At 40.7% G+C, this 13,111-nt stretch overlaps 1 protein-coding gene across 1 annotated transcript in view; it reads right to left on the bottom strand.

Moving 5' to 3' along the window:
* PTPRE (protein tyrosine phosphatase receptor type E) overlaps positions 1–13,111 on the bottom strand; it is a 105,346-nt gene that overhangs the window by 34,288 nt on the left and 57,947 nt on the right. The window contains exons 2-3 of the mRNA XM_075257682.1: positions 10,630–10,741; positions 1,544–1,649 (exon numbers count right to left, since the gene is read on the bottom strand). Of these exons, the coding sequence (XP_075113783.1) occupies positions 1,544–1,649; positions 10,630–10,741 (218 nt within the window). The remainder of the gene's footprint in view (positions 1–1,543; positions 1,650–10,629; positions 10,742–13,111) is intronic.

The raw sequence follows: 13,111 nt of genomic DNA, 5'->3' as shown, positions 1-13,111 counted from the left end.
GGGGAGGTAAAGTAAATGTTCACTATTAATCATCATGACGTTATTTCTTAATATATCTTTATAATAGTTGAAGCTCTGTAGCAAGGCTCCATATTCCCTGCATCCCCCTTAAGCATAAGATGGCCACTAGAGGGAGTTTAGGAGCTTACTGCATACTTTGTTACTATTGAGCTCAATGTTTAAACAGTATGCAGTAAAATCTTAAGCTCCCCCTGGTGGTGACTGCAGGCAGACAGAAATTTTATAACTTAACTCTAATGGCACATTCACATCTGTGTCCTTGTCTCTACTCTTCTGGTTTGTCACAGGACCAGAAGGATGGATTAACAGTCTGTTTGATAGCCAAAAACTGACTGTAATGGGTCCATTGGGTGCCCGTTATTTTTGTCCTGTCATTGCCAGATGAAATAGTGGGCTTTGCAGGGCTTTTTCATTAAGGGTTTCTGACCGACTCTGCGCCTGACAGACACCTGGTGCAGATGTGTACAAGAGCAATCAGTGGTACCGCACACTAATAATAATTTAGGTGCTAACAAAAAGGGTCCTTCAACCCAGTAATTCAGTAAGGAATAGTTTTGTTGCACACAATATTGGAGTGAATGAAAATATAGTTTTATTTTTACATGGTAGTTAACGCCATTGACACGATGCAAAAAGTGATTGACAAAAAAGTGATTAGATCGCCAAGACACCAAGCCTGTCCATGTGACTTACTGCTTCACTACACTAGACCGCATCCACCTTTGTACTTACTGTTTCCAGTCTTCACCCTTTGTTTGGCTACACAGATCTGTTCTGAGGAAGGTCTAATGGACCGAAACGTCAAACTTATTGCGGATCTAGTCACTTTTTTGTCAATCAATTTTTGCATCGTGTCAATGGTGTTAACTACCATGTAAAAATAAAACTATATTTTCATTCACTCCAATATTGTGTGCAACAAAACTATTCCTTACCTGGTGCAGATGTGAACATTGCCTTAGTCTATGCAGGTGACTTAGGGCTTTGTATATGGTCACTAAAACATTACAGTGCAATTAATCGGTGCAGATTTGTAACTCTTTAGGGTATATCCACATACCGTAGGACAACTCTGTTGTTGAATTTTAATAATTGAAATTCAGGCCTTGGTTTTTGTGAAAGCAGACAGGGCAAGAGACACTTGAAATGGAGGGGTCTTTGCAGCATTTGACAACTGCAGGGTTGATAACTTGTAACACAGGTGATTTTGCACTGGAAGTTTTGCTTACGGTACTTCGTGTGCATGAGATGTGGCAAAATCGAATCCACTATGCTGGTACTTTGCATATGTACATTTGTAAATATGGTGGCACCTACACGGTGCCCTCATATATAGAGTGCAAAAATGTTTGAAGCTTATAACAAAATAGTTGTACAGTATACTGTAAGTAATCTGCTCCATAGTCAGCTTTGTATGGGGTTCACCACTGCTGGTGGCGCTATTGTTCCCATTATAACATAAGAGTATGGCTACACAAGAACATCTGCCACTAACCAGACATGACATGACCATTATTGATACCTTAGAAGGTAGCCAGCCAAGAGAATGAGCACAAAACAAACCAGCAAAGGCACCAGCACAGATGTCAGGAGCGAGGAGGTGTCAGGCAAAGGGGGGTCTGTCGGATCTGCAAATAAAAATAACATCATTAATATTTGTATTCCCCCTTAAGTATTAGATAAAATTACCATTATGGCATTTCATATTTTTGTCTATTTCTGGGAAAGGTGCATGACAACCATGGTATGCGTGGTACTGCAGATGAACCCCGAATGTTGTTTCGCCAACCCCCTCCGATAAAAGTGTACCTCTGTGCATAAATGAATAGTGAAGATCAATAGAAGAGACTTTGTAATATATCTTATTAAATAAATCTGTTCCCTTCTCCACTTATTAGGTTGTTCTCCACCTCCTTATCTTCACTCAGACTGCTTCTTTATTTATATCCTCACACATAGAAGTGTATGGAGACTTTCGGCTGTCTCCTTTTGTCGGAAGTCCTCCCGGTTTGTGACAGCCCATGTCCCTTATTATGTGACTGCAGAGGCCAATCAGGGGCCTAAGGAAAGGGCTTGGGGATGATTGGCCTCAGCGGAGCATCGGGGACAGGTTAGTATGTTTTTCTGTAGTTCTGTTTTTCTCAACTTCTCCAGGTTAAGAAAGAAAATGTTATCTTGGACAACCCCTTTAAGGATAATCCTTCATTGTTTTAGTCCAAGACAAACTCTTTAAATTAAGATTTCTTAGAAATATCTTGAGAACATGATGGGGTATCGATCAACAGAATGTACAGTCAGGGGATACGCTAAGTGCCGATTTCTAACTTGCCATCGTTCTCATATTTACTGTGTGCTATTTTAACTTGTACATCTAGCATGTTCTGTCCTACGGGTATTTCCTCTTGTGTTATTTCTGTATAAATAACACAATTCAGAGTAAAATACAGTTATTGCATCTATATTTATTAACTGTAACTAAAAACACACAATACCATAGGGACAAAATGTAATAAACAGATACAAAGTTTAAAGTTGGTGTCCCAGAGCATCAATGTCATGGGGGATTCCCTCTTAATTTAGAGAATATCAGAGTCCAAGACATGATTTCTTTGTTGTGGACAGGATATCTTCTCAATCATCTAGTGTCCTTGTCTGAATTACACTAAGAAAATCATGGCTTTGTTTCTGACAATTCCTAGACTATAGAAAATTCCTGCATTAGTTGGCAACTGATCAAAGTAGAAGACTGTCACCCATAAGATATTTAGAGAAAATCTCTAAAACCCTGCACAATTTTTGACTGCCGTACTTATACTCGCAAAAATGTTTAGGTTATAAATATCTACAAATTTAAATATGGTTATGTTCATGGAAAAACCCTTTCTTATAAAAGCAGCTGATCTAGCAGTCTTCAGCTGTGCGTGTAGTACATAGACAACATTTATCTGAATGACCACCATGTAATACAGGAGACTCTGTCACAATGTCTGCCTGAAATCGATAGCTTTTTTGTCCACTGGTCGGACCCCATTAGGCCGGGTTCACACGGAGTATTTTGGCTCGTGATTTGGTACGTAGACGCCACGGGAGCTTTTGCGGGCCGTATACGCTCCCATTGTTTTCAATAGGAGCCGATACCATATACGCGGTGCTATTTTGCAGCCACCGCAAAATCACGTCCGCAAAATAGCTCCCGCGGCGTCTACGTACCAAATCACGAGCCAAAATACGGCCTTATAGTCAATGGGGTCAGTCAGGCTCCATATGTAACTGATATCGTAGCAGTACACCCAATGGACCAGAATTACAGACAGGTGATGCTAGTGTAACCCTAGCATAAGAAATTTGATATTCTGGCATCAGTTCAAAATATTAGTGCTGGTTGGAGGATTAGATTTTTAGCCAATTTGAAGATCTTTCACCCTATTTTGAAGAACATCTATTACTACTTGTCTTAGGCCACTGGGGAAACATTGTTACTTACCTGAAGGCCACTTGTGGGATATTATTGTTCGCCTAGTGGCCACTGGAGACATTATTACTTGTCTGAAGGCCTTTAGGAAGTACTTTTAGGTGTCTGAAGGCCACTATGGATCATTGTTAGGTGTCTGAAGGCCACTATGGATCATTGTTAAGTGTCTGAAGGCCACTATGGATCATTATTAGGTGTTTAAGGGCCACAAGGGATCATTATTAGGTGTCTGAAGGCCACTATGGATCATTATTAGGTGTCTAAGGGCCACAAGGGATCATTATTAGGTGTCTGAAGGCCACTATGGATCATTATTAGGTGTCTAAGGGCCACTATGGATCATTATTAGGTGTCTGAAGGCCACTATGGATCATTATTAGGTGTCTGAAGGCCACTATGGATCATTATTAGGTGTCTGAGGGCCACTATGGATCATTATTAGGTGTCTGAGGGCCACTATGGATCATTATTAGGTGTCTGAGGGCCACTATGGATCATTATTAGGTGTCTGAAGGCCACTATGGATCATTATTAGGTGTCTGAAGGCCACTATGGATCATTATTAGGTGTCTGAAGGCCACTATGGATCATTATTAGGTGTCTGAAGGCCACTATGGATCATTATTAGGTGTTCAGGGGCCAGTGGGAAGCATTAGTATGTGACTGATGAACGTTAGGGAGCATGTACTGCGTGTCAGGTCACTGGGGAACATAATACTATATGGGGCCATGAGAGGAGCTTGGTGATGTTAAAAGGGGAATTTTTGTATGTGCTCTTCTGGAAAGTATAGACTGGTGTAGCTTTGAGGGTGCATTTATATGGTGGAAACACAATTGCATCACATCTGAAACGGAATTCTTTTTTCCAAGGGTGTCCTGAGACTGAAAAGTTTGGGAAACACTGATGTACAGAAACCAATCCGAGATCCCTTTGCAACATTGAGAAAAGCCTTCCTGCCACCCCCTCGTATTGCTCCGCCATACACCTCAGAAATCAAACTTGGGTTACAGTCAAAGCTATGTGCCTGGATTTTCAGGAAGTTAAAAGAGGGAAGAAATGAATATATTTTATAAACATAGAACCCAATGACTGCAATCTGCAGGGATTCCTGGAATAGCCCTTTAAGGGAACTCTGCAGCTCGGCTCTGTAATTTACAGTACTCTGTGCTATATTACAGAATTGCGAGTTGTGCAGCGAGGTCAGAGCGCGTCCTCTCCACGCTCATTACACGATGCTTCAGTCGGCGCTAGGAGTTCAGTCTGCTTTTTATTACTGGTTGTAGTTTCCAAGGCAACATAGAAATTGGTGAGAGTAGCACTAAGATGATAAGGGGTTTCCTGATATTTCCTTTATATGTTCAACCTGCGTTTTTGTTTTTTTTTTTGTATTTTTTTAAGAAAAATTAAGAAGAACGTAAAGTTCTGACCCTTCTCACTCATATATAATAGTAAAAAAAAAAATATTCAATTACCAAGTAACCTACCCTGTGACCCTGTCCCAGGCAGGTGAGACTAAAGGACTGGTAATAATGTCAGAGACAATGGTGAAGCTCCACAAGACCATTGACATCTGGTGTTGTCACCAAGTAGCACCATTGATGTTGCTAAGCTCAGAGTCTGGTTTGCCCTAGGGATTCCCTTTAAGGCCTACTTCACAGGGGGCAGATTCAGTCTATGAAATACAGACCAAATATCAGCCATATTTATCATAGTGAACACTGACCCAGGAACTGGACTCCTAGATAATAAAACTATCTATAATGCTAGGAGTCTGTGTCACCCCACAGTATAACTGCCCCATAATGTAATCATGTTCAATTCAGTACCCACAGTAGGCAGAGACTCATAGATCATAGATAAATACAATGTTGGGAGTCTAGGAAACACGCTGACATCCAGTCCATGTCTCATAGCCTGAATCTATCCATGAGAAGCCATCCTTAAAGGGATTTTTCAGTACTTGGGTAGGTCATCAGTATGTGAATGGTGGAAGTCAAACACCCAGGCCCTCACCAATTAGCTTTCTGTAGAGGTTGTGATGGTCACGAGTGCCACAGTCACTTCCCAATGACGTCACTTTCATAGCTGACATAGTACAGCAGTATTTCAGTCCCATTGAAGGGAATACGGCTGATCTGAGCAAAGACCTTACTATATTTGTGCTTAGTATTCAATGAAGAGGCCATAATGCTTACCTGAATGCTGTGACCTCTTCAACCAGCTGACCTGTTGTTGGACCCTGACCAATCACATATTAATGACCTGTCCTAAGGTCAGAAAACCTATTTCTAGTAGGGGCTAGTAGTGGGTCATACAGTCATAAATTGACTGTCAAAACTGCATTTTACTGATAACTGAGGTACTTTTGCAATGCAGTTTTTGGACACTTTTAGAGATCTATTTCATCTGTATACCAGAAACTGCCTGGCAAAAGGGTGCTTTTTATTTTCAGATTAGGTAGCACTTTAGTCTGACAAAAACAGCTATCAGTCCAAAATACCAATGTTTGTTACAATTGCCCAACCTTGCCTGATCATCAGCCGTTTAAATTGCCCCTGATAGGGCAGTTTAGTTGTTAATGCCGGGATGGTGGGATCATTTGTACAAACAATTCCATCAAGGCTTGGTATGGTCACCCTTATAACCCTTCTAATAATATAACACATATAATTAGACTCTAGAAGCAATTCCCTAGGTGCATGTCCTTCATAGTCCAAGGCCAGGGACCATATGTCTGTAAAGCAGTGATTTCCATCATCTGACCCAGTTTATCTTATAAATACACATAAGTATTTATGGCATCTTCATTTGGATGATGGATTTCTGCAGCCAGGTCATTACGATCCCAATCTCTTTATGGAAGCCATAAAGTTTCCCCGTGTCGGCTGCAGGTGGGTGTACGCGCGGCGTTACTTTCTCACTGTAACTAACAATGGTTCATTGCGAATGTCAGGTAGTGCAGCATTGAGGAGATTGAATCTAGTCTGTGTGGGAGGAAGATTGCTGCAGAGGCTGCGGGAAGGCACATGCTGGAATAATTTAGGGATTAGCAGATATACTGTATGCTAAGTGCTATAACACCCAGATAACACCCCATAACGCACCCATGTGTCACGGACAAGTGGAAACACGATCCTTCATAACTATCAGTTTTACTATATAGTCACTGATGGATGGAGGAGCATGTGGTTCGTATCTGTAGGTGTAATGGGAACTGTGTAATACTGACAGATCTGTCATGTTGACTGGCAGCATTATACAGTATAAAAGTCGTCTCATGTTGGAAAAGCTGGGTGACAACAAGTAGCCTAGACATTACACGTAGAGATGAGCGAACACTGTTCGGATCAGCCGATCCGAACAACATGCACCCATAGAAATGAATGGAAGCACCTGTGACGCTGACTTTGCTGGCGGCCGGCCGGCGTCACAGGTGCTTCCATTCATTTCTATGGGTGCGTGCTCTTCAGATCGGCTGACCCGAACAGTGTTCGCTCATCTCTTATTACACGTTTTTCAGGGGCATTTACTCATATTTCAAGCTCCTTAAGTTTAAAGAGGACCTTTCATGTCCTCGGGCACATGCGGTTTTATATACCGCTAGAAAGTTGACAGTGCACTAAATTCAGTGCACCGTCGGTTTTCCTGTTACATGGCCTGTGGCTGGAGATATATTGATGCCGTTAATTTTGGCACCGATCTCTCCCCACTGTCACAAGGGCATTCTTGGCAGTCTAGCATCATCACTGGGCTGTGAGGAACGCCTCCTCTCCCCCCGACAGTAATTTGTGGGACTTTCTACTGAAAGTAGAAAACCACATGTACTAACTAACTCGTACTACCCTATTGGTTTCCCAAATTTGTCACTTGTTGCATGTACAGGTGCCAGACCCCGCTGAACTGACTGGTAGGGTCCTGGTGATCTATTGGTAGCTATGGAAAAACCATATTATAGTTGAGCTATGTGAGTCTGGCTTCAAAGTTTTTTTAGTTTAGATTTTACCAAAAAATCTGAAAATTGAATGTTTAGCAGCAAAGAACTGATTTGCTTTGTTTCATTTTCACTTTTTTCTGTTATACAAATTGTGAGCCCCATATAGGGATCACAATGTACATTTTTTTTCCCATTTAAGTATGTTTTTGTAGAATGGGAGGAAATCCACACAAACACGAGGAGAACATACAAACTCCTTACAGATGTCATTCCTGGCGGGATTCGAACCCAGAAGTCCAGTGCTGCAAGGCTGCAGTGCTAACCACTGAGCCACCATGCTTCCCCATTTTCACTTTTTTCTTGACCTGATTGCACAATGTCTACTTCTCCATTCTTGTCTAAAGCTACATTTAGAATTCGGTTTCCCGGAGCAGTGCATTGTGGGAGCTCAGACAGCAAACAGTTAATGCTAAATTCATAGATAACATGTCTGACAGCGGGTGGAGCTGAATGATTGTCTGTTTCCAAGGGCAACCAACTATATTTTAAAAAACAGCTATTTGAGTAAATCGAAAAAAGAAGATAAAATGATTCAAAACGGTACAAAAAGCAATATTTTCTTACAATTATTATGTAGATTTGAGTAGAAAATAGCTATAGGTGGAATATCACGTCAACTATCCTGTTAGTGCACTGATGTCACTACTGGCAGGTGGTAGTTATGGGTTTTATGGTAGATGCAGTTGGTGAAAGTGTTTTAGATTTGTCAGAAATTCGTCAGTTTTGGGGGTGATTTTGTCACTCTAGGTTATTACTAATATTCACGTAATTCTATGGGTTATTATCATTTTGACCATATCAAATTTTTTAAATAACTGTATCTCTTCAATAAACTTTATTGAAATTTTTTTTAGTCCCACTAGTGGTCCTCAGTACCAGAATGTGTGCACCAACTGGAAGTGAGCGGGATCTGCTTCTAAATTTGTAGGAATTTGAAGGAATTCTGTATTCGGTATGTGACACCGAAGCTTCTCTGTAACGGTATAGCTTTCAGAAAACGGAGTTTACATGTCCCATTTTTCCTCAGATAAAGTTGGAAGCTTGTGGTAGAGACTCTTTACAAATAAATATATATAGATATACAGTATATATAGTTATATATATATACACACACATGCAAAATAGACATCTGTCAGCTGTCCATGTTCTCTTCCTTTGGACTTTTTCCAGGCTGATTGTTTATGTTAGGATATAACATTAGTCTCTGTGTCTGAATGCTAATTCCTTGTTGGAGGTAGTGTCTTAAAGATTACAAAATTAAAGGAAAAACCTTCATGAAAGTGTAAAAAATAAAAGTCCTTGTACTTGGGAGCATTGGGCCTCTGCAGTAGGTGATGGGGCTTCAGTGGACCCTCAGTGATAAGCATTGTGGTGGTATCCAAGTAAATGGACATGATTAGTATATTAGTGTGGGTCTACGCAAACATTCTCTTAGTGATGTCGTGCCCGGCCTGTACCACAGTTACGTATAGTTCCGACTTGTTACTGGGGAATTTTAAAGGGATTCTACGATTAAAACCGTTTTTTTGTGGATAAGACGTCGGAATAGCCTTTAGAAAGGCTATTTGTCTCTTACCTTTAGACGTGGTCTTCGATGCGCCGTTCCTTAGAAATACCGTTTTTTACCAGTATGCAAATGAGTTCTCTCACAGCGATGGGGGCGGGCCCCAGCGCTCAAACAGCGATGGGGGCGTCCCCACCGCTGCCAGAGAAGTGTCTCCAAGCACCGCCTTCTTCTTCGTCTGCAGCGTCATCTTCAATGTCTTCTTCCTGCGCAGGCTCGAAACTTCTAGGCGTCAGGCCTTGAACAGAACAGGCGCACAGGCCACGGGAAAATGACCGCTAACAATACTGTGCAAGCGGCCATTTTCCCGTGGCCTGTACGCCTGCGCAGTCTGCTCTGCTCAAGGCCCGAGGCCTAGAAGTTACGAGCCTGCGCCGGAAGAAGACATTGAAGATGATGCTGCGGACGAAGAAGGAGGCGGCGCTGGAGACAATTCTCTGGCAGCGGTGGGGATGCCCCCATCGCTGCAGGAGAACTCATTTGCATACCGTAAAAACTGGTATTTCTAAGGAACGGCGCGGTGGAGACCACATCTAAAGGTAAGAGATGAATAGCCTTTCTAAAGGCTATTCCGACGTCTTATCCACAAAAAAAAAAAAAAAAAAAAAAAAAAGTTTTAATGGTAGAATCCCTTTAACTTTAGTTTTGCCTTCTGGAAGTGAAATGTATGCTCAGTCGGATCAAAGATGGATCAAGTCTTTAGCTCTGTTCAGATAAATTATCATGGGGTTTGTCAGGTTTTGCTTAGGTGTTGATCTCTAGCCATCATATTTGTAGCGATGGAGAAGCCCTTTATTGAGGACCATCACTAGGACTGAAGAGGGCATACATCATCTGATTGACGCTGTCACCCTGAGCATTTTGTTTTATTGTTTATCCAAATCTGTTCAGTCATTCCACAGATATAAGCCCTTTTAGTGTTGATATGAACTAGTGCCTAATAGCCAAGTGGGTGGTAACTCTATGCTTTCTCTGCGGTCTCTGAGTGCTGTATGTCATGCAGTGTTAGCATCAACATTAACAGGGCTTATATCTATGGAATGGCTGAACAGATTTGGATAAACAAAACACCAAAATGATCAGGGTGACAGCGCCGATCAGATGATGTATGTCAATGGGCTTTTCAGATCTAGTGAAAGATCCTCTTTGGCTTGTTCATTTTTGCGCCGCAGTCTCCACCACAGAAACCGCGAAATGAGGTTTTTTTCTCTCCACCGGCACCAGTTTTGAAAAGCTAAAATGCTTTATACATTGTTTGATGACCCACAGTGGGGATGTATCAGAAGCCGAAATCTAGGAAAGGCATATCAGCTGCTATGGGAGTTTCCATGTTGGCATTAATGGTTGTCACATTGCTTTCACAAAAACAGGCATGACTAAGGCCGATCATAGAAATGATTGTAAAAAACAAACAAAAGATTTTACAATTGTTACGTTGTGTGCTAAAAATATTGCCAGAATACACTAAAATACTGAAAGGCTACAAGGAAACTATAACATTACAACAGATGCAACATGTGAATATTAACCAATATCGCTCCATGTGTGCCCAGAACATTGAGAAAGCATTCACTTACTCGGTAAGGTGGAATATGATGATGTCGTCTGATTCACCTCCGCTGTTAACCCTTGTCTAAGTGTAAAATAGAAGTAGATCACCGGTGACCAAAGTCGCCCCAACATGATTATCTAAAAAGAAAATAAAGTAAAAATAATTTTTAAAAATGCTAACATTTATATAGTTATCAGAGGATTAATGGAGGATTAGGCTGCACAGATCATGTTCATTCATTACACAGACAGACCACTGATTTCACTGAGAACCATGTAATACCTCATATCTCCCATGGGAGCGCTGCAGGGAAACTGAACACTTTCTATCAGGTTCCAATGCATATTACCATACAGGGATCTAGTGGCAAGAAAGCCTGTTCAGCTTGTAATAGGGGCACTGTACAAAGCAGACAACTGGGAGTGATACAATACTATCTATCTATCTATCTATCTATCTATCTATCTATCTAATATATATCTATCTATCTCCTATCTATCTATCTATCTATCTATCTATCTATCTATCTATCTAATATATATCTATCTATCTCCTATCTATCTATCTATCTATCTATCTATCTATCTATCTCCTATCTATCTATCTATCTATCTATCTATCTACTATATATCTATCTCCTATCTATCTATCTATCTATCTATCTATCTATCTATCTCCTATCTATCTATCTATCTATCTATCTATCTATCTATCTATCTCCTATCTATCTATCTATCTATCTATCTATCTATCTATCTCCTATCTATCTATCTATCTATCTATCTATCTATCTATCTATCTATCTATCTCCTATCGATCTATCTATCTATCTATCTATCTATCTTTCTTTCTTTCTCCTATCTATCTATCTATCTATCTATCTATCTATCTATCTATCTATCTATCTATCTAGCTCTCTGTCTATACCATTTGTATATTCTGCATATACACTACTATGTCATGTTATAGCTGTAGCGTATATCTATACTATATCACGTGCAGTCCTAACTACTCAGGCTGTCCATTTATATGCCAGGTGCAGGGATAGTAACGCTTGTACGGTAAAGAATTTCCAGTCTGCGTTTTTACACCCCTGTACAGAGACCTGCGGATGTCTTAAAGCAACAGTTGAAATGATGGCTGAGTGTCAGGACAAAAGAGCCATACAAAAGCCTCCTTACAGCTGGCACTTTAATTCTCACTGTGATCCACCAGGAATAAAGAAGTAGCTGTCCTCTAGATAAAATGTTTCACATTCAGTCTCACTTGCGTGCAGAAGTGTTTTGTTGGGGGTGACACATAACAAATCCTCTATGGCCTCCTAAGTGCATAATTATTGTGCGAGTTCTTGTCTTTGAGCCTTGGATTTTCTATAGAAATGTAATTAAAGGGTTATTTTATTTTTTTTTGGGGGGGGGGGGGTTCACCCAGCTGAGTAGCCTTCCGTAACTGAACCAGGTAGCAAAAATACTGCCCCATGTGGACAAGAATAGGAAACTGAACATAGGGAAATTTGCATATATGCTTGGAAAGGTGTAATAAACCCAATTTTATGACATCTGCAGTCTGTCTTTTTCGGTATTTCTGCTTTTATCATCTATTAAGGAGATGATTTCATCTGCAGAAACATCAGACTGCATTCACCGATATGTGCTACAAACACGGACAGTACTGTACAAAAATTTTAGGCAGGAAAATGCTGTAAAGTAATAGAAATGTTAATAGTTTATTTTTATCATTTAATAAAATCCCATCAATATTTGGTGTGACCTTTGCCCTTTGCCTTCCATCAGTTCTTTTCGATACTTGCAGACAGTTTTTGGCAGAACTCGGCAGGGAGGTTTTTCCCGCCGCCATCTTGGAGAACTAAGCACAGATCTTCTGTGGATGTAAGATTGCTCCAATCCGTCTGTCTCTTTGTGTTATCCCAGACAGACTGGATGTTGTTGAGATCAGAGCTATATCTAATTGACACAATAACCTGACTCTATTACAACCTTTATAAACATGGTGGGGAATCAGATCCATTTCTAAGGGCTTTCAAATCTTTGACCTAGGCCTGTATAAAAACTAAAGCAATGTAAATATGGGGCAATTGCCGATAGCAACCTATCACACAGCAGTTTTCAATTTCCCATCGAAATATAAACGTTGTCATCTGCTTGGCTGCCATGAGAACCTCTGTATTTTGCTTTCCTCTTGTCTTCGTACGCCGCCCATGTCGACCTTCTCTCGCCCTTAAAATTTTTCATTAGGGAAGATAATTTCACAAGCGGCATCTCATGACGTGATAATGGCCTCCACTTCTACATATCACAAATAATAGAAAATGACAGAGCCGGCGGCCTAATTACATGTCAATATATAACACGCGCTATTATGTGTGCGCAGCGGAGACATTGATATGCTAATTTATCTGCCTAAGCCATCTGTATATAGAGAAGGGCAATGAATTTAGTAAACCAGTATAAAAGTTTGCGGCAAGAGAAAGTCTCTCCATAAATATA

The sequence above is a fragment of the Leptodactylus fuscus genome, chromosome 10 (assembly GCF_031893055.1).
Source record: "Leptodactylus fuscus isolate aLepFus1 chromosome 10, aLepFus1.hap2, whole genome shotgun sequence".
In the NCBI taxonomy this organism is placed as follows: Eukaryota; Metazoa; Chordata; class Amphibia; order Anura; family Leptodactylidae; genus Leptodactylus; species Leptodactylus fuscus.
This window is presented reverse-complemented; position numbering and strand designations above follow the sequence as displayed.